At 48.5% G+C, this 21,869-nt stretch overlaps 1 protein-coding gene across 12 annotated transcripts in view; it reads right to left on the bottom strand.

Moving 5' to 3' along the window:
- TRIO (trio Rho guanine nucleotide exchange factor) overlaps window positions 1-21,869 on the bottom strand; it is a 363,061-nt gene that overhangs the window by 150,999 nt on the left and 190,193 nt on the right. For all 12 annotated transcript variants that reach the window (XR_015148618.1, XM_086361236.1, XM_086361240.1 and 9 more), the window contains 2 exons: window positions 16,887-17,078; window positions 1,141-1,310 (listed from right to left, as the gene is read on the bottom strand). Coding sequence is in view for 11 of the 12 variants with exons in the window: in XM_086361236.1 (XP_086217362.1) it covers window positions 1,141-1,310; window positions 16,887-17,078 (362 nt within the window). In the remaining variant the exon portion in view is untranslated. The remainder of the gene's footprint in view (window positions 1-1,140; window positions 1,311-16,886; window positions 17,079-21,869) is intronic.

Raw genomic sequence — 21,869 nt, 5'->3', positions numbered from 1 at the left:
TGCCTGACTCTCAGCAAAGCCAGCATCTCGGGAAGACGTCAGTGACTATTAGATAAGCTGACCCTGAGTGATACAGCAGGGGGTCCACGTAAAGGCGGCCCAACCCCAGCCTGCCTCCTGTCTTCCCTGCACAAGCAGCACCTGAGTGTCACCAGAGGCCAGGCCTGCCTGAGCCTGGACTTGCAGGGGAGGGATGCCTACCACACTCTGGAAAACCAGCGTGCTCTGGACCCCAAGGACGCAGTCCTGGGAGGTTTAAATTCATCTGGTTTGTAAAGAAATTTCAGTCAGTAATAGGTCGATGTTAAAAGGAAATATTAATAAGATCTGAATTCTGAGAAAGTTTATCGTGTGTGTTGGTTGCTCAGTCGTGTCTGACTCTTTGAGACCCCATGGACTGTAGCCCGCCAGACTCCTCTATTCATGGGATTCTCCAGGCAAGGATACTGGAGTGGGTTGCCATTTCTTCCTCTAGAGGATCTTCCCAACCCAGGGATCAAACCCAGGTCTCTTGCATTGCAGACAGATTCTTACTGTCTGAGACACCAGGGGAATTTATTAGTCAATGCCATAAAGAGAAAAATTGTAAAAAGAGTGAAAGAAAACCGAAGGAGGAAAAAAAAAGAAAGGAGAGACATGTTAAGTCTCCTCTGCATGGATGTTATTCATTTTCTACCTAGTTGGACAGAGAGTTATAGTAAATGGTTCAAAAAAGCAGAGCGGGTAAGAGTGCCCCGCAGACCTCAGAGCACTGGGGGGCTGGGATAGGGTGCTGAGACAGGGGTGGGGGTAGAGACAGAGGGGCTAGGACGGGGGAACTGGGACCAGGGGGTGGGTAGAGGCAGGGGACTGGGACGGGGCAGGGATAGAAGACAGGGACGAGGGGTAGGGACAGGGGGCTCGGCCAGGGGGCAGGGATGGGAAACAGGGATGGTGGGCTGGGACGGGGGTGTAGGGACAGAGGGGCTGGGGCAGGGGGCTGGGATGGGTGCAGGGATGGGGACAGGGATGAGGGGTAGGGATGGGGGCTGGGGCAGGGGGCTGGGATGGGGGCAGGGACGGGGGTGTAGGGACAGAGGGGCTGGGGCAGGGGGCTGGGATGGGCGCAGGGATGGGTGGGCAGGGACGGGGCCAGCCCACCTCAGCTGCTGGATCAGGTCCTCGCCTTCCTTGATGACGTTCACAGTCACCTGCAGGGTGGTCTGCTGCTGCTGGCCGAAGCGCTTGCTGAGGTCCTGCACGGCCTCCACGGACTCGGCGTACACGTCGTCCAGCAGCTCCTTCTGCAGCTCCTCCAGCCATGTCCACAGCTGCGGGGACAGCGCCATGAGGGGCCCTGTCCTGCGGCCCGGGGGAGGGGACCGCAGGCAGCTGCTCCCAGGGAGCCGGAAGGGAGGCGGGTGGCGGGGAAGGCACCCCACACGGCTGGCCAGCGGAACACAGAGCAGGACGCGAGGTGAAAAAACAAATAGGCAGCAAGCCCGGGGGGGTGGGGGGGGGACTGTCACAAAGGGGAGAAAGGAAGGGCGGGGGGTGGGCAGCGACTCTGCCGGTCCCTCCTGACAGAGCCACGCGCAAGAGGAAATGGAAAAGACCCACCGATGGCAGAACCTCTGCTAAATGGAACCGGCATCCTTCCACGTGCCTTCTGACTCTTATTTAGCACACAGATGGCTTTACTTTTAGCCAGAGAATTACAAATAGCATTATTGCTATTAAGCTGCAGTTCAGACAGGGGGGCTCTACATCCCTCAGAAAAGAAGGAAGCGCCCAGCGTGGTGCAATCAACCCATCTCCACACCCGGCAGGAGATTCGGATGCGACTGTGCCAGGTTCCCGCTCCCAGCCCAGGCCACGGCCAACCTGGCCACAGCTCACGAGAGGCGTGCAGGCTGCAAACGCGTGGTCACTGTCATGGCCAGGACCACCAACAAGGTGTCCATGGACCCAGGTGGGTAAAGATAACTCGGGACAAGAGTGGCTCCCAGACTGGCGGGGACACAGTATCTTGCCTGCTCCCAGGAAGCCTACTGCCTCCTCCAAATCCCTGGTCAGTGAGCAGCAAAGACAATTAATTAAATGGAGCGGGCCCTGGTAGCTTGGAAGTGGTTTGTGTGTGCAGAGAAAATGCTCCCTGCTTCCCCGGGGATGGAACAGTCACCTCCGGCGTCTTGTGCTAAGTTGCTTCAGTCGTGTCCGACTCTTTGCCCCTTAGGACTGTAGCCCACCAGGCTCCTCTGTCCATGGGGTTCTCCAGGCAAGAACACTGGAGAGGGTTGCTGTGCCCTCCTTCAGGGGACCTTTCTGACCCAGGGAGGGATAGAACCTGAGTCTCTTACGTCTCCTGAACTGGCAGGCGGGTTTTATACCACTAGGACCGCCTGGGTGGCTAGAGGTAGGTGTCTTATGAGTCCCTTACAGATGGCTGTCTGGGTGGCGGGGAGAGGCTTGCCCCTACCCTGCCCTGCCACGTAGGCCTCTTGGCAGAGAGAGCACCACAGCTTTACTGAGGCCTCACTGACACACAAGAAACCGCAGAAGTTTAAAATACAGGAAGTTTGCTACATACGAATGAGTTCTGCTCTGAGAACATGCTCGTACGTCCAATTTGTTTCTAAGTCCAACAAAGTTAGCCTAGGTACCGAACTAACACAACCAGCTATACAGCCCTGTACTGTAAAAGGTTTGTAATACTTTTCACACAAATAATTAAAAAAGAACACATTTTAATCTTGAAGTACAGTACCACGGAAGGTACGGTGGTAACAGTTCAACAGCTGGTACACGGGCTGGCATCGAGTGAACAGGCAAGAAGAGTCACTGACCGGGGGAGGGAGAGGAGGTGGGAGACGGTAGAGCTGAAGGATTCTCAGCAATGGGAGACGGAGGACCCGCTGCAACGTCACTCACACCTCACGCTGATGGAACGCACACACGCCATCTTTGAAAGTTCCAAACTTGGAGGTTCGCGTGCAGGGGACTTAGTATATACAGGTTTGCACGTAGGGCACTTACTCTATACGGTTTGATGAGCTCTGACACATGCAGGTCCGTGTGAAGGGCAATGCGGCTGCGACACGGGTGCTCCCTGACCCCGAGAATCTTCCCGAGGCCCTGGGGACCCCCTCCTCCCTCTCTGAACCCCCTTCCCGGACAGCCACCAGCCTGCCTTCTGCCACTACAGACTAGCTTCCATTTTCTAAAATTCTATTCACAGGATCACCTTGTAGGTACTCATTTTTTTGGTCTGGCTTTTATCAGCATCGTTGAGACTTTATCCATACCACTGTGTGTATCAACAGGGCTTTCCTTTTCATTATTGAGCGGTATTCCATTCTGTGCTGATGACGCACCTTATCGGCTTAGATGGTGATGACATCTGGGCTGTTTCCGGCGTGCGGCACCCTGGTGTCTGCCTCTGCAGGCACCTGCACTTCCCTTTCTTGGAGGTACATGTCCAGGCGTGGAATGGCCGGATCACATGGTAGGTGTGGGCCAAACTGTTTTCCAAAGCGCCTCATTTCGCATCTGCCCGCTGCAGTGTGCGAGCGCTCCCGTCCTGCCCCACCCTCACCGGTACCTGACGTGCCTGGTCTTTTTAATTGGAGACATTCGAAATGAGTGGGTTCTCATTACAGCTTAATTAGCCATTCCCTAATGACGAGTGAAGGCAAGTCCAAGCTAACCTTGTAAGAGTTCTTTTGTTGCTAAACACGCATTTAGTTCAAAACAGAGCACTGGCAGTTGGCTCTTTAACAGGCCAACTAAATTTAAAAATAAGGGGAGTGCTGGCAAAGGACTTACTTTTAGTCAAGTACTTGGGGCCACAAAGAGTTTATTTTACTAAAAATGTTAAAATGTCAACTTGTGTCATATTATTTACTCATTTTCGTAAGATAGCAAATTTCATACAATCCAAGGATTTTAATTAAAGGCATTTCAGAGAGAGGCTGGTCCAACACTATGATCTTACAGATTAAAGAAGAGAGGCCCCAGGGTGATAAAGTAACCTGCACACATGGGCACACCTATTAGCAGTGCCACCTCAGGAGCAAAACCTGAGTCGAGTGTCAGGAAGGAGGCCCCCAGACCCGGTGACTCTTCACATTGATACTGTATTTCAACATGAAAAAAGCCGTTCATCAACAGACCAAATATGGACTGATTTTCTGCACCATCTATAAAGAATAACATACTCTAGCTTTCTTTTCCCTCTAAATTCTCACGAACATGGTTGCTGTTCAGTTCAGTTGAGGCGTTCAGTCATGTCCGACTCTTTGTGACCCCATGAATTGCAGCACGCCAGGCCTCCCTGTCCATCACCAACTGCCGGAGTTCACTCAAACTCATGTCCATCAAGTTGGTGATGCCATCCAGCCATCTCATCCTCTGTCGTCCCCTTCTTCTCCTGCCCCCAATCCCTCCCAGCATCAGAGTCTTTTCCAATGAGTCAACTCTTTGCATGAGGTGGCCAAAGTATTGGCATTTCAGCTTCAGCATCAGTCCTTCCAAAGAACACCCAGGACTGATCTCCTTTAGGATGGACTGGTTGGATCTCCCTGCAGTCCAAGGGATTCTCAAGAGTCTTCTCCAACACCACAGTTCAAAAGCATCAATTCTTTGGCACTCAGCTTTCTTCACAGTCCAACTCTCACATCCATACATGACCACTGGAAAAACCATAGCCTTGACTAGACAGACCTTTGGTGGCAAAGTAATGTCTCTGCTTTTGAATATGCTATCTAGGTTGGTCATAACTTTCCTTCCAAGGAGTAAGCATCTTTTAATTTCATGGCTGCTGTAGTTATAAATAATAGGAAGGATGAAAGCACTATGACCAGAAGAAATCTCTTAATTTGCTTTAGTATTTCCCATGAAAAACCTTTTATGGGAAGGTGATGATGTCACAATATATACAAGAATTAAGTCATTATGATGTATACCTGAAACTAGTATGTGTCAGTTATATCTCAACAGAAAAGTGTTATAGCCACAAATAATTTATAAAAACACTTTTCTCATAATATTGAATAACAATTATGTGTGGGTCCTGAAGCCAGATTGTCTTGAGTTCCAATCCTGACTTAACATTTCCCAGGGTGTGACTTGGGCAACTTAACCTGGATCTATGTCTTGGAGCTCTTATTCATAAAATGAACATGGTAATAACAATGCCTCCCTCAGGGAGTTACTGAGAAAATTCAACAAGATGATATGTATTTCTTCAAAATAAGTCAATGTTAGCCACTATTATAGTTTTATTCTTACAAGAAAAATTCTGATAAGAATCAGTTTTTGAAAGTGTTCTATGGATATTTTTCAAAACATGCCCCAGTTCCAACCAGCTGTTCAAAACAGGTCACTTATTCTCGTAAATTTAACACTGCACCACAGTTAAATCTTTTGACCTCCCCAAACTCCAACACTTTAGCCACCTGACGTGAAGAGCTGACCCACTGGAAAAGACCCTGATGCTGGGAAAGACTGACAGCAATCCGGAAAGAACCAGTTTATTCCCTCGACACCCTGGACCTCTCGACACGCCGCCCAGCCGGCTGTGGGGCCAGTGAAGGGCTCAGGTGTGGAGTAGACCACCGGGGTCCGTCCTGGGTCCACACAGTTGAAAAGGGAAAAATAACCGAGGTAGAAGGACAGGCTACACATAAATCCACAATTGAAATGCCCAAAGATCCTTTACCGTTTTAGAATTCGTCTCTCTGGGCCTACAGGAAATTCGTTTTGGAGGACAAAGTCTCAGAGAGAGGTAATTTCTGATGCCAGTTGATGATGAACTGAGACGTATCATAATAATACAACATGATTCAGGCAAAGTCTATTTTTAAGGTTTCAAAGTGGTACCTATGATGCCTAAAATAACCTCTGAATAAAGGAATGAGAAAGAGTCTCTAGGATACCTGTGAAACTTTCTACCACAGATTTCCTAAGGGGGAAAAAAACTGCATTTCTGTACATGCTGCTAATTTACAGTAAAAAAATAAACCTCTGCCCCACAGTAAGAGAGGAGCTGTAGTCTACCCAAGTTCTCAGCAGTCGGAGTCTGCTTCTAAGAGAACCTTGTCTGCAGCCAGCGGATGGCCAGGCAGCCAGAGTGAGGCAATGCTGCCCTCTAGAGGCCAACTCTGAGTTATCGATGCAGAGAACGTCAACCCCGCCCAGAATGGCGTTGCAGGTATGTACAGACATGGATCGCAGGCCAGGTTCAGGAAGACAGGTGGGGTTTTTGGGAGAAAACCCAGTGCTAAGATGCGAGACAGCCTGGTCCTGGGTCCAGCGTCCAGCTGGGTCGGACCCCCGTGTGCCGCCTACTCCAGCCCCTTCCCCACACCCTGCATGCTGTGCTGGGTGAAGCCTAAAGAAGGGACGAAGGTTCTGCTGGGAAGAAGTTCCTGAAAAAGCCCCTTCTTCATTAGCGAAGCTCCTAGAAGCGCTCACTGGGGTGTGGAGCCCAGGCAAGGACTGAGTCTCTAACTGGGTCGGTGAGGAGGTCAGATGCAAGCCCTGAGACTTGGGGGCTGCTCCACCTGCAGCCTCGCCCAGGTGAAGGCTACAAGCCTGGGCCATCTGGAGGATCAGAGGAGGGTCCTTATCCCCTACATGGCCTTGGGCAAGTCCTTGGTCTTCTCTGCCTTCAGCTTCCTCCGCTATGAAATGGGAGCGTTTCACCACGTATGCCTCCCCTAACAGGCAAAGCCAGTTTGGGAATCGAGAGAAAAGACCACAAAGGCGTGGCAGTGCTCAACCCCCACAAGCACCTCGGGAACAGAAGCCGCCACCACTGGTGCCCACATCCCTGCTTGTTTGTGACCATCATTCAGGTTCCAGTGGGAATGGGTGGGGTGCAGGGCCCGTGTGGGAACCGTAAGGGCCAGCAGCAGAAGTGGGCGGTTTCAATGCCAATTTACAGGCGGAATTGCAGAGGGTGCCTGCCACACACAGAAAACACGATTCTGTTTCTGGCAGAGGAAGCCTGAATCAAAGCGGAACTCTTCCAGCTACAAGCAGCATGTTCCTCAGTCTGAAATGAGCAATGGGGTCTTTCGGGGGCACATGCCTGTCACCTGACTGAGGAGGAAGGGTTTCAGGAGCACCTGGTTATTCTTGTAAGTGTTAGTTGCAGTCTGACTCTGCAACCCCATGCACTGTAGCCCACCAGGCTCCTCTGTCCATGGGATTTTCCAGGCAAGAACACGGGAGGGGTTGGGTTGCCATTTCATTCCCCAGGGGATCTTATTAGTTCCCGGACCAGGGATCGAACCCACATCTCCTGCACTGGAAGGTGGGCAGTGGGCCACCAGGGAAGTCGCCTGCCTGCTCCGAGTCAAAGCAGACTCATAAATTAAAACCCATGAATGACATTTCTGTGACACATCTGGACTTACGCTTGCTGGGATCTTCTCAGAACCTATTTTCTTATCTGACATATCTGGCATATCTGGCAGACCCTGGTCTAGACTTTGATAAGCTTGTCCTCCTCACCAATCTACCCACTCGCAGGCTTCGTGCGCGGGCAGAGGTCTGCAGGGCAAACATCCTCCAGCCCTGCTGAGGTCATCCACTAACCGGCCCCCCACTGCCAGCCTCACCAGCCAGGGCTTTTAATACAGCCACGATGGTTTCTGCTTCAGCACCAAGCCTGTCCTGGCTTTATGGCAACCTGCCCATTTTCAAGATAAATCGCTCTCAACACAACAAAGCAAGTTTTCAGGCTGGCTGGGTTTGGATGCGTAATCTCTCCAGATATGCCAGATAGACATAAAAGTTCTGACTAGGTTAGTGGAGTCAGGTTAAAGATGCAGTGACCGCAGTGTCTGCTCCCCTATAAATGTGACACCAGGAATTAAAACCATCTGTCTGTGGGGCACGGGGTCCACCTGGATGACTGGTCTCCAGCTCCTACATCCCCTTCATCAACAAGCTGATTCGATTATGGGCCTGGGTTGGAAATGACTTCCTTATTCACATGCCGGGTGTGAATTACGAAAGAAAGGTACAAACCCTTTCTTCCTGGCAAGGTCTCCTCAGAGATCGGTTTGGGAGGATAAGGACAGTCTTGATTGTGTGTTAACTGACACTCTAAACCAATTCTTTTTCACAGTCATTCAGCCCACATTTTTCTGTCTTGTGTACAAATTGAATGTCGAATGCTTGGTCAAATGCTCACTGATCCCACCATATTGCTGTTGCTGTTTAGTTGCTAAGTTGTTTCCGACTCTTTGCAACCACATGGACTGCAGCCCACAAGGCTCCTCCATCCACAGGATTCTCCAGGCAAGAGTACTGGAGTGGGTTGCCATTTCCTTCTCCAGGGGATCTTCCCGACCCTGGGATTGAACCTGAGTCTCCCGCTTCGCAGGCAGATGCTTTACCATCTGAGCCACTATGCCCTGAGAGAGAACCCAGTTTTAAACCACTCTCTAACAAAAATAATGTTTTAACATGAATTACACTAAACTGAAATGGCAACCCACTCCAGTACTCTTGCTTGGATAATCCCAGGGACGGGGAGCCTGGTGGGCTGCCGTCTATAGGGTCACACAGAGTCGGACACGACTAAAGTGACTTAGCAGCAGCAGAAGCAGCACACTAAACTGAAAAAAGAATTTTCCTTTTAGATAATAACATCCCTCTTTCCCAACTGGCCAAAACCCAAAGATTTTCCAAATATTTGTTTGGGGGGAAAAAAAAACTCACTTATTTTGCAGCTTTGGCTGGAAACAAAAGTATTGAGTGATGTAAACAAAGAAATCCACATGTGCCAACGTGACGGTGCCAGGAGCAAAAGTTGTCTGGAGCCGCCTCCTCTGCCCCGGGCACTGCCCTGGACGCGGCGCTGGAGGTGAGCACCCAGCAAGGTTCTGACGGCTGACCTGAAGGGTCAGAGTGAGGCACCAACTCTGAGAAAGGGTGGCAGAGGCAGATCAAGCAGTTTCTGTTGCTCAAAGATGAGTAAGGGAGCTATCAGGGTTATACCCTGTAAATGATTAAATCATTTGTCAAGTAACAAGGCAGGGACGAGGAAAAACACGGACGTTTACTGGCAGCTAGCACCTGGAGTGTGTATGGCCCATAACCCTCAGAGATGCTGTTACTCCCAGTTCTGCAGAGAGAGCTGGGGTACCACGGAGCAGTCTGCCCCACGTCACTCGGCCAGTTAAGTCAGGGAATGTGCCACTCTTAATATACTTTCTTCATTATTTTAATAAAGATTATATTTTTACGGAAGGAAGTCAGAAATGATTAGAATTACTTTGGGAGATAGTCCTACCCAGGGGAAGACCACCTATTTTAAAAAAAAAGAAAGAAAGAAATATCAGATACCACAACCTATGTGAAGATTTAGTTGATAAACCAACAGGGAGCAACTAAATGTCCAAATTTAAATCTAAGGCTCAGTCCTGCAAGGTCTAATGATGCAGCGGATGGTTCTAGACCCCGAGTGTCCCCTTACTTGTGGCCATTCACCTGTTTGTTTGTATCTGTATCAGATAAACAAACTAGAGAAATCAAACATTTAAGAGCATCCTTAGAGAGTTCATCTAAGGAACTGAATGTTAACATAAAAATTACCAAGATTTGATGGTATAAGCTAAACTTTACTTCCTAAAATATTCTGTTTGATATTAACCTTTCCCATTGACAAATATATCAAAGCATCCTGGACGTCTGAGATGTTAACAAGCTACAGGCCACTCGTAAATTGCTGGTGGCAGTGTAAGATGGTACAGTCACGCTGGGAAAGTTTGGCACTTTCTTTCAGAACAGTATGTGTTTAACCAAAGGACCCAGCGATCGTACTCTTGGGCAATTATCCCAGAGACATGAAAACTTAAGTTCATGCAAAAACCTGCACAGGAAGGTCCACAGCTTATCTTTTTGGAAAAATCAAAATATCCTCATTGTTCTTTAAAAGGTAAATTGTTCAGAAACTGAGATGTATCCATACCACGAGAGACCACTCAGCGACAAAGTACTGGGTCGTGAGACGACAGGGAAGGGTTCTGAGGGGAACTGTGCTGAGCAGAAAAAGCCAATCACAAAAAGGTACACGTGGTATGATTCCATCTATGTAACATTTTTTAAATCAAATTATAGAGATGGAGAAGGACAGATGAGTGGCTGCCAGGGGTGAGGGGTGGGGGTAGGGGTGGGCATGGTTGTAAGGAGGGGGCACAGAGGAGTCCACTGGTGATGGGTGATTCTGTATGTGGAAGAGTGCTGATGGTTACACGAATCTACACGCGACAAAACTGCATGAAGCTAAACGTGTGCTCGCATGTACACATACACACACAGGGGCGTGCACACTTGGGGAAACTCGAGTAAGCTCTGAAAGTGTGGCAAAGTCACGTTCACGCTCTGACAAGGCACATGGTTATGTGAGACGTGACCCCTCGGGGATGATGGGAAAAGGTGCAGGGATCTCCTGTTTCCCTTTCTCCCAACTTTCTGTGATCCTAAATATTTTATCAAAACAGGAAGTTACAAAAAGAAACTATGGCTCAAGGTATCACACATATGTAAGAATAAACAATAAAGCAAATCGTTTTAGAGACTACAGAGAGATGACCAAAAATAGAGCAAGAAGGTCAAAGTAAAAGTCTTGAAAAGTTGGGAACCAAATTTTAGAGACCTTTGCACTGGAAACACAAAGGATTCGGAGAAATCAGTGCTGGAGAGGCTGGGGTCATCCAGAGAAGGACCATGATCCCTCCCCTGCGGGGAGTCCTGCCGTGAACAGAAATGGGGCTTTTCTGGAAAGGGCAGAGTTCAGAAAACTTAGTTCAGAAACTAAGATCATGGCATCTGGTCCCAGCACTTCATGGCAAATAGATGGAGAAACAATGGAAACAGTGGGTGACTTTATTTTTTGGGGGCTCCAAAATCACTGCAGATGGTAACTGCAGCTACGAAATTAAAAGACAGTTGCTCCTTGGAAGAAAAGCTATGACCAACCTAGACAGCACACTGAAAAGCAGAGACATTACTTTGCCAACAAAGGTCTGTCTAGTCAAGGCTATGGTTTTTCCAGTAGTCATGTATGCATGTGAGAGTTGGACTATAAAGAAAGCTGAGTGCCAAAGAATTGATGCTTTTGAACTGTGGTGTTGGAGAAGACTCTTAAGAGTCCCTTGGACTGCAAGGAGATCTAACCAGTCCATTCTAAAGGAAATCAGTCCTGAATATTCGTTGGAAGGACTGATGCTGTAGCTGAAACTGCAATACTTCAGCCACCTGATACAAAGAACTGATTCATTTGAAAAGATCCTGGTGCTGGGAAAGAGTGAATCTGGGAAGAGAAGGGGACAACAGAGGATGAGATGGCTGGATGCCATCACCGACTCAATGGACATGAGTTTAAGTAAACTCTGGGAGTTGGCGATGGACAGGGAAGCCTGGCGGGCTGCGGTACATGGGGTCACAAAAAGTTGGACACAACTGAGCAACTGAACTGAATTGGAAAGGGCAGATGTCCTGAACAGGTCTGCACCGCCACTGCCTGCAATCGCAAGACCCATCAGAGGGCAACTGTGGTCCATGCGAGGGCCACAAGCTGCCTGTAGTTGGTTTAACCTTTCTTGAATCAGTTTAACTGCCAGATGCCCGACTGCTTCTCCAGCTCCATGGGGAAAGAAGAGAAAAGGAATCTAGGCCCTGTGAGCGCTGCTGATGGAAGAGTCACAAGGGAGGTTTTACAAACGTGGTGAGGACGGTGGGAGAAGCAGCTGGGAAGCTCCACACTGTGAACACAGGAGCCTTGAGCTCCTGCCTCCTCGTGATCCTGCATCGAGCAGGGGCAGGGCCCCCACGGGGCTCTCCTTGCTCCCGGGGGACGCTGGGCACTGGCCCAGGGTAAAGAAAGAGGCCTGCCTGCTCAACTGTTAGGTGGAGAAATGAAGCCAGGCTGGCATGCCATGACCAAAACATCTCCCGGTGGTGGGGAGGCTTTTATTTCTGACTTCTGAATAAAATGAAAGGTTCCTCTTTCTCGCGCATTTCCCCAAACAAAAACTTGTCCCAGTTCAGGGTGTAAGCTTGCAGAAGCAGCAACAAAAGGCTTCTTGACTTAACCCAGCAAGAATCACAGCCCGATTCCAACGGGAATCATCTTTCCTGGGAAACCATGGCTCCTGGGAACCAAGTGAACAACAACAGAAAAAGAGCTCAAGGCCACCGACTGGGCTCAAGAAATAAACTCTGGCTGAGGACCCAAGGTCACCACCTGGTTGCCTCAAATAACCCACACATTTCAAAGGTAATTATTGGTTGACTTGGGACCTAATTTTGAGAATGAAGTTGAAGAGTATGAATGGATGACAATAATTATGCCTTTGCTATATTTGAAAATGGAACTATGGCCCTCTATCATTAAGTCTCGGGGATGATCAGCTAGAAATAGACATCGTTTCTTCCACGAAGTGACCGAGTATCTGCTAAGTCTGGGAGGCAGGCTACAAAGACAAGGGAGACAAGGTTCTGGTCTTCAAGTGACTCAACTTCTAGCAGGAGAAACAGGTATCTAAAATATGTGACATACACAAAAGAACGTTCTTCCCTTGTCGTTCATTTTTATATCCCCTCCCTGGATGTTACAGTTGGCTTGGGAGACACTTTGGAATGAATGCTTGAAAAGAGTAAATGGATGAAGGAATAAACAGTGGAAAATGCATTCAAAAGGAAAGGAGGGCAGGTAACAAAGTTCTCCAATGGGAGAATTATAATCAGAACTGATGTGAATAAAATGCAATAAAAACTGAAGGGAAGAAAGAGATTAACAGGTAGAAGACAAAATCTCTCTTAAAATCAACAATCCTTTTAAATACGACTACTTCAAAATCTTTAAAAAAAAAAAAAAAGGACAGATGAACAGTCTTCAAGTCTCATGAGAGATTAAATAATTTCATGAATACTTTCAGATTAAAAAAAAACAAAGGTCCCAGGACGCTCCCCAATCTGGGTTTAAGGGTGAGATTAGAGCTGACCACCTCTCTCAGCCACTTCTGCATTCAACATCAAGGTATAAAACACTTGCCATCCATGTGAAAATGCAGCTGACCGTTGAGCAGCACAGGGGTAGAGACACAGTCAGAAATCCATGGAGGATCTACAGTCAGCACTCTGCATCCAGAGTCCCTCCACATCTGCAGTTCCGCATCTGTAGATCGTGTAGCTGAAAAACATCCACGCATGTGCAGACCCGCGCAGTTCAAACCCATGTTGTTCACGGGTTGGCTGTGTTTCCTCTTTTCCTTCTTCCCGGGATAAAGCACCTATGTTCTGTCCTCTGGGTATAAGAGAGCGGAGGCTGAGGTCTCCATGCTGAGCCTAAGTGTTCAGTCTGCAACAAGACTTACAACCACCAACCTTCGCTCAAAGAAATTCCTGACCCAACACTGAGCAGGTATCACCGTGTGCTGGCACCTTCTCCAAGTTGGCTGTTAATGAGACCACCTCTGAATTACTTGCTCCTCAGAGAGCCGAAGATTGACCACAGATGGAGGGGGCTATGCTCCGGATCAAGTGAGGAATAAAAGCACAGCCAAACGTCTGGGTGTGAGGAAGGTGAACATCCACGTTAGGAGAACCTCTGACCATTAACTTAAAAGCTTCCTGTATTTGCCTAAACAAAAATGGCAACTCGCTTTTTCTATCTTGCTCTGTGTGATTTTAAGTCATATGAACTACTTGAGAAAAAATCATTCTGATAACTTAAATCTCTAGCAAGTTTTCATTCATCTGATATGTTAAAATATTTAGTGCCTTGATGCAAACACACATTTAATTAGCATGATTTCCTCCTTCTGGCCTTTCTCTCACTTTTAATTTTGTTTTAAGCAGATAATGAAATTTGTTCTAAACGAAGTCACTTTTCAATAACAGTTTTCAATACACAAAGACTGAAGAAACCATTCCTTCCTTTGTAAAACCTACCAAGTACCCTGGTGGGTCAGAGGACATTCGTGCAGCAGAGAAAAGGAGACAGAGGAAGGTTCCGGGGCCGGTCAGGAAAAAAAATAATAAATCTACCAACAAAATGACGGGGGCTAAAAATGAAGTCTAAGCACATCGAGGGGAAGAATCACAGCACATTCCACGCCCGTGGGTGACCAGCTTCCCTAAAGGCCTCCCCACAACTGTCGCCCAAGCCTCCCCGGCCCAGGTCACTTTGGGGGCACACATTTACAAGGAACCAAATCACATTAAACACGCCAGTTTCTCTGCTACTGTGATGGTTTTTCATATACAAAGGAAAGAATGAATACATGGAAACGTCTCGAATTGTTACGGGGAACCACGTCACTTTTCAAACAGGTTTAAGTTCTCCTTAGTCTACAAACTTCATATATACTAGAAGTTCCTACAGTGTAAGTCAAGAGGACAAAATGTATTTTCACTTTTCAATAAATGTCCAGGCCTAGTGACACAACAGATTCTATAGTTGGCCAGCAGGAACGCTTTCACTGTAAAATTTTTCCTTAAAAATGCTGATGTTACAAAATCCAGTGAACCCAAACTTAAGTCTCTGGAGAACGGCTTTTATAAAAGGCTTTCCTTCCGGTTTCCTTTAGTGCCTGCTCCGCGAGAACCGGAACAAAAAGTGGAAAAGCTGATCACAAGTCATAAATTGTGCTTCGTGAAAAGCACCTTTTTTTTGGTCCTAAATGTGAGTTAAATCTTCATGAATCCTGCTAAGAATATCCTAACCCGAGGCCCAGGACACAGACATCCCATCCCCGGCTCCCATGCACCCTGCAGACTCCAGGCCTCCTGCCCTCCCCTCAGCTCAGTCTGTGCGTGCAGCCCAGGGGCCCATCGAGGGCCACAGCACCCCCTGCAGCCTGGGTGAGGAACAGCAGCCCCCACCCACCACGCCTCCTTCAGAAGGTCCAGTCGGCTCTGCTTTCTGTCTGTCACAGCTTAAAGAGCAAAGACACAACCTGCTTTTTCAAGCACAGCATCTTTCTCTCAGGGCGGAAAAAATGCACCAGAGAAAGAGCAGTGAGCATCCTATAATAATACTGATGGAAAAGAGAGAGTAACCTATAGCTACCCCAAAACAGGAGCAAAAGGTGCATAGAGAGAACATTCTACAGTGCGGGGTGGTTGGGCGGGGGGACGGATAGCTAACTGCTGCGGAAGAGAAGAAAAGCAGTGCATCCCACTGCATGGACTAGACCATGAGGATAGGATGCTGCGGTGTTTCAGGCTGGTGCTCCAGACTCACAGAGAATCACTGATGGTACAAAAGCAAGGTGATCTAAGTCACGACATGTGTATTTCTGGTGGCAGGGCTGCAGAGGTGCTGGGAGCTGCCAGGGGCAGAGAGACTAGTTAGTGGTAGCGGCTTGACTCAGAAGAGTGAGGAACTGGTGAACGTGCACCCGTAGTCAGAAACCACTGCGAATCAACGCCTACTTAACGTGTCTCCTTGAGAAAAACAGTGTCTTTGTAAACACTGTGATGGCTTTTTTAGGGGTGGCATTACTAAACCAGAAAAAGAAGCTGCTCCTGTCAGTTTTCTATGCTGACAGAGTCCAGGATCTAAAGGGCACCAGTCCCTTTCCAGAAAGGGCTGCTCAGGGTCCCAGTCATTTGCCACATACGCCCCTATACTATTCTCTTCTGGAGGAGGGCACGGCAACCCACTCCAGTATTCCTGCCTGGAGAATCCCATGGAGCCTGGTGGGCTATGGTCCAGAGAGTCGAAAAGAGTCAGACACGACTGAGCAAGTATTACATACTAGATCTCCGGGGCTCACAAAATTTCAGAGTTGAAAGTGAATATGGTTTTCCTGGAGTCAAACATTCAAGCTACAAATGGCCTGGTTGAGGACTGACTGCCCAAGATCCCAGACGTGCAGAGAAGTTCTTTTCTTTTAAACAAATTCACAAGTTCCTGAGTCTTTAAACAAGGCAAGCCAGGCCTACCCATTTGCAAGTGTCTTCCACAGTCTGGCTCCTTCCAGATCTTTCTTCCCAGCCTGTTACTACAGCCTTTCTGGACTCGACCTCAAATTACCTAAAAGGGCCCCCATTTCTAGTTTGTAAAGAGCTGTGAAATGGAGAATTTATCCCCTTAGAAATAAGATGCAGTAAAGGTGACATTTTAAGTTTGCAATTCTACTGAAAACTTTAGCTTTTATTATAAATCCTTCTATCTCAAAGGTTACATAATATTACAGTTTCTTCAATTGTAACTTTCTATGATTTTCTTTTTTTTTTTTTCAATTTTATACTGGACTACAGTTTTCACTAAGAATAACACACATGCAAGATGTAATTAATACCAACCTACTTCCCACTTACCAAATTACACATTATCTCTTATCCGAAGACAAGTTTACCAGGAGAGCTTACCGATGATAGCACTGTTAATAAATTCAGCGTTATATAAAATGCACTCCCACGAGTACTGAGGGCAGCCACACAGTCTGATACAATCAGAGCGCAGCCGTGCCTTCACCCACATGACAGGCTCACAGGCAGAAAGGAAGCCCCGCAGCCCTGACCCCAAAGTGCAGGTCACCCGCTTCTGCTAAAATGAACGTGCCCTCCTCCTCCAAGGGTCTCCTCCAGCTCCTGTTTTCCCTGCTCTCCTCCTGACTGGCAGCTCCCCAGGCCACCCCTACCCTCACAGGTCTGCTCCTGGCAGGCGCCTCCCTGAGAGATGGCACGTGTGTGCCCGTGTGACAAAGGCAAGCCCGCAAGGCCAGCTGGGTCCCCACCACCACCACCACCACCCATGGGCGACATGGCCTCGCCGGCCACCTCTGGTCCCCTTCCTGACATCACAACCACCCTCGTTCCGCCCAAGGAGCCCCAAGGCCCTTCCAGGCGGGGCTTTGCCGTCTTTGCCCGAAGCTTACCTCTTTCACATGCGTGTGAAAAGACACCGACATGTCCAGGAGGATCTTCCGCTGCTCCACGCGCCGCACAAAATCCTGTATCCGGTCCTCGAGCTGATGGGCAGCCTGATAGATCTCTTCCGGGTCACATTCTCCCGTCTGGGCCAGCTGCTCGGCTGCCTCAAGTAACTTATCTGCATTGGTGTACGTGTTCTGCGCGAGAGAACGGTCAGAGGCACAGGAGGTGAATACCAGACAAGCTGGCCCGGCTGGGAGCCATGATACACGGGAACAGAGTCGGCGAGTGCTGTTCCTTTCTGCACATCAACAGGATGGGAAGAGATGATTCTAGGAGTTCAGAACACCTCCATCAGCAGCCTTTGCCCCTCTTAACTGAGTTAAACTCTGAACCTCACGGCAAAGCCCTTCCGTCTGGGGCTATGATGGGGTTATCTGTAGGCAGCCACTGGCTGTCCTGTGACTCACAAAAGGGCTTCTGCCTTTTTGCTACAGCACGAAGGGAGCTTGCAGCCACAAATGCCTGCTTCACTTTTTCTCCTGGTTTTATGACGGGGTGCAGAGTTCCAGTTTTGTGTCTTTCGGTATTGATATACCACTTTAGGATAATTCCCCAAGAGCAAGTGAAAAGGTTACGTTGCAAACACACACAAACTGCTGTCTCTTTTCACTTGTTTGTGCTTATCAGCAATTCTGTACTTATTATTATTTTTTCCCCTACTTCGGGGATATACTGTTTTAAGAAAAAAGAAATAATAACTGCAACGGCTATAAAGTAGCCAGAGTTTTAAAGAGCTGAGGGTTGAGTGCAAAAGAGTGTCTAAAATACTCTGAAAATTACTCTGTTTGAGTTTTTGATAAATCAGGCTGCAAAGCAGCTCCTCAAATCAACAGGGCTGTTAGAGACCTGATACTGCTCAGGGAAACTGCCAGAGAGAGGGTGCTGATGGGGACAGGTAGCAGTGAGTCAGGCCGGAGGACCTCAGACAGGAACAAACAGAATCCGGGCCCCCAATGAGGCCCAGAGGAAGCGTGCAGTTCCCGAGACACCGACTGAGCCCATCAACCTTCTCCTCCCCCAGCACATCAGTCCCACAGCTGAGCAGGATCAGGTCTCATGGGTGATTGACGGGTGGGGGCCCGGGGTATGGGGAGACCAAGCCCAGTGGGCACAGGGTTCCCCGGCAGTGGGCAGCCTGCCGGATGGAGACTGGGGACCTCCAGTGTATTCACCTACTAAGCCAACAGACTAATAAGCGTACTGAGAGCTGGGTTCCTCATTTTGGACACCGGAGTTAGAAATAACGCAAAAGGAGAACACCTAAGTCAGCCCGGGGGCACTGGACTGGAATTGGGGGAATCCACGTGCGGACACTGTTTTCCACAGGCTGATGTGTAAAGATGCACGTGCACACTCACTCACGTCCCCCCACCCCCCCACCCCCATCCACCGAGAGGACCTGAGAACAGTGATGGAGCAATGGTAGCAAACGGGTGGACCCGGATCTCTATTTCTGAGCATCATTCTGCTCTTCGGGGAACCGGGGGTCTGTGGAGACATGGCTGATTCCAGTACAAGATGAGCCCCAAAGCGAGGAAAAGCCCAAGGACAATGTGGACAGGACAGGGTGAGAAGCCAGTTTGAGGAGACGCACGCTGGCCAAGTGAGGGGCAACTGAGCATCAGAGGGGACAGTGCAGGTGACGGAGGGTCATCCATCCAGTCACTAGGAAACCAGGAGTCCCCAGCGACACCAAGAAGCAAAAGTGGACGATGGACAGCATGTTACAGCACCTAAAGTACATCCTCACAGAGTACTCAGTAATTACAAAGCGGGAAGGACACGCTTTACAACGGAGCCATCTGGCAGACACCACCTTAAGCCAGGGATCGGAGTGGACACCAGGCGTAACAGGACAGATTAAACTGTGCGCCGCTTGATGGGAGAGTGTGAGGAGGGCCTGGCAGGGCTTCCGGGATACGCCTGCTGAAGATGTGTAACCAGAATGCAACCTCGAGGAGACGTCAGACAAACCCAACGTGAGGGGCCTTCCCCAAAACACTGGGACACAGAAGTTCAGGAAGGACGGAGGAGTGGCTCCAGGCTGAAGGACACCAAATGTGACGGGTGACTCAACATGGGATCCGTTAGACATGGACACTTCGGGGTCTGAGTGTTAGAAGGTAGTCATGAGTCAGCATCAATTTCCGGATTCTCATGATGTGATTCCGGTTGGACAAGACAAAGTCCTTTTTGGTAGGAAATAGACAGACAATGGTTGGAGGGAAGCAAGTTCTCTGGGCTGTATTTCCAACTTTCCTGCAAGTTTAAAACCTGTAGCGATTAATCCTTTGCCAGTTGTTTCACTTGCAGTTATTTTCTCCCATTCTGAGGGCTGTCTTTTAATCTTGTTTACTGTTTCCTTTGCTGTGCAAAAGCTTTTAAGTTTAATTAGGTCTGATTCGTTTATTTTTATTTCCATTACTCTAGGAGGTAGGTCACAGAGGATCTTGCTATGATGTATGTCAAAGAGTCTTTTGCCTGTTTTCCTCTAAGAGCTTTATAGTTTCTGACCTTACATTTAAGTCTTTAATCCATTTTGAGTTTATTTTTGGGTGTGATGCTAGCAAGTGTTCTAGTTTAATTCTTTTACATGTAGCTGTCCAGTTTTCACAGTGCCATTTACTGAAGAGGCTGTCTTTTCTTCATCTTCATTGCATATTCTTGCCTCTTTGGTCAAAGGCAAGGTGCCCATGGGTGTGTAAGTCTAATCTCTGGGCTTTCTAGCTTGTTCCATTGGTCTATATTTCTGTTTCTGTGCCAGTACCACACTGTCTTGATGACTGCAGCTTTGTAGTATAGTCTGAAGTCAGGAAGCTTGATTCCTCCAGCTCAGTGTTTCTTTGTCAAAATTGCTTTGGTTATTTGGGGTCTTTTGTGTTTCCATACAAACTGTAAAATTTCTTGTTCCAGTTCTGTGAAAAACATCACTGGTAGTTTGATAGGGACTGCACAGCTTTGTAAATCTAAAAGGAACATTGACTTGGATGTTTCTTTAGAAGCTAAAAGAGCAGATGACTGTCAAACGGCACCTTGTTTTCCCAGAGTCACTTGCAAAAAGCTTCATGTGGAAAGCACTGTTAGTTTCGTTTTTTAAAACTCCAGTGGGAACATGCAACATTCCCGCATCTGCCACGCTCCAGAAATTGATTAGCATGGAGCCATTCCACTCACCATCACTGTACAACATAAAGAAGGAATGGGTCTTCAGATCAGTCAGGAGGTTCCTGGCTCTGCCAGACTGTGTGCAGAAATGGTCCGATGCTGGACCCACAGGTCTGAATCAGCCCGAGACCAGGGCCCCGGCAGTGCAGTCAAGGGCCGGCAGCAGTCACACCAGCTGCAGGGCTCGCTGCCACCAAGTAAACACGAAGCTCTTTCTAGGTTCCTCCTTCTCCAAACACCAGAACTGTTCTATAGAATAATCTATATTTAGTACCTTTTAAATTAATTCAACCAGAAGACTTCTGACACTTCCTCTTTGAATCTCTGTCATGTTACTTCACCATGTCAAGTTTTGAAGAAGTTGACTTGAAGAAAAATTTGTTTAGTACGCTGCTAGTTCAACATCTTGAAATTAAAGACAATTTAGAACTCATTTTACAAAGGACCCTTCAAAAACAAAACCCCAAGACACACACTAATGTGCCTTAAACTTAACTCGGAAAAAGAAATTTCTCCCTAAACCCAAAATCTGTTTTACCTTATGAGCATGTTCAAAAAGTGAGAAACAGCTCTTCATTAAGCAATAAAGATGCTTCTGTTTCTATTTTGAAGGTGCCTCCAAAGACTATTCTGTCCAAAAGAACCCCATAAATCTGAAGCATGACTTTAGATTTACCTCAGACATAGGATGTGCATTACACTTTGCTTTGACAGAAAGCATTCAGAGATGAGAGGGCGGACAGGGAAAGCTGAGGAAGGCAGTCACGCCGGGTCTCGGCCCTCCCTGCAGGAGAGCAAGGCCGATGTCACCTTCTTCTCTGGGAAGAGCCAGGCAGCTTTCCAGGAACGAAGCTACAAACTCAGAGCGCGATCTGGCTCAATACGCGGACCACTGTTTGCCGAGCCCCAGTCTACTGCATGTGGTCTTAATCAAACCAGGCTCTGTCTGGAGCCACCTCGCAGCCCAGGGCTCTCCTGACTTCAAATACTGTCCTCCTAGCCCCCTCAATGGAGAAGGCAATGGCACCCCACTCCAGTACTCTTGCCTGGAAAATCCCATGGATGGAGGAGCCTGCTAGGCTGTAGTCCATGGGGTCGCTAAGAGTCGGGCATGACTGAGCGACTTCACTTTCACTTTTCACTTTCATGCATTGGAGAAGGAAATGGCAACCCTCTCCAGTGTTCTTGCCTGGAGAATCCCAGGGACGGGGGAGCCTGGTGGGCTGTCATCTATGGGATCGCACAGAGTCGGACATGACTGAAGCGACTTAGCAGCAGCAGCCCCCTCAATGGAGAAGGCAATGGCACCCCACTCCAGTACTCTTGCCTGGAAAATCCCATGGACAGAGGAGCCTGGAAGGCTGCAGTCCATGGGGTCGCTGAGGGTCGGACACAACTGAGCAACATCACTTTCACGCATTGGAGAAGGAAATGGCAACCCACTCCAGTGTTCTTGCCTGCAGAATCTCAGGGACGGGGGAGCCTGGTGGGCTGCCATCCATGGGGTCACCCACAGTCGGACACGACTGAAGTGACTTAGCAGCAGCAGCCCCCTCAAAGTATCTTTATCAAGCAAGTGGGGGGCTAGAGAGAAGGCCACCCTATTTCTTCAGGCCTGTGAACGTCGCCACTGTACTACACTGAATCTATTCTTATTGTCTAGGGTCTACAGGGTGACCCCCCAGCTCCCACCCAACTCGTGCACTCTGAGCAGAACACACTCTTCAGAACCAGCCTGAAGGGGACAGTGACACGTGGTA

Source organism: Bos grunniens, chromosome 20, assembly GCF_055505025.1.
Source record: "Bos grunniens cultivar Pamir isolate PY7600 chromosome 20, Bosgru_T2T1.0, whole genome shotgun sequence".
Taxonomy (NCBI): Eukaryota; Metazoa; Chordata; class Mammalia; order Artiodactyla; family Bovidae; genus Bos; species Bos grunniens.
The sequence above is the reverse complement of the archived record's forward strand: the minus strand, read 5'-3'. Positions and strand labels throughout refer to the sequence as shown.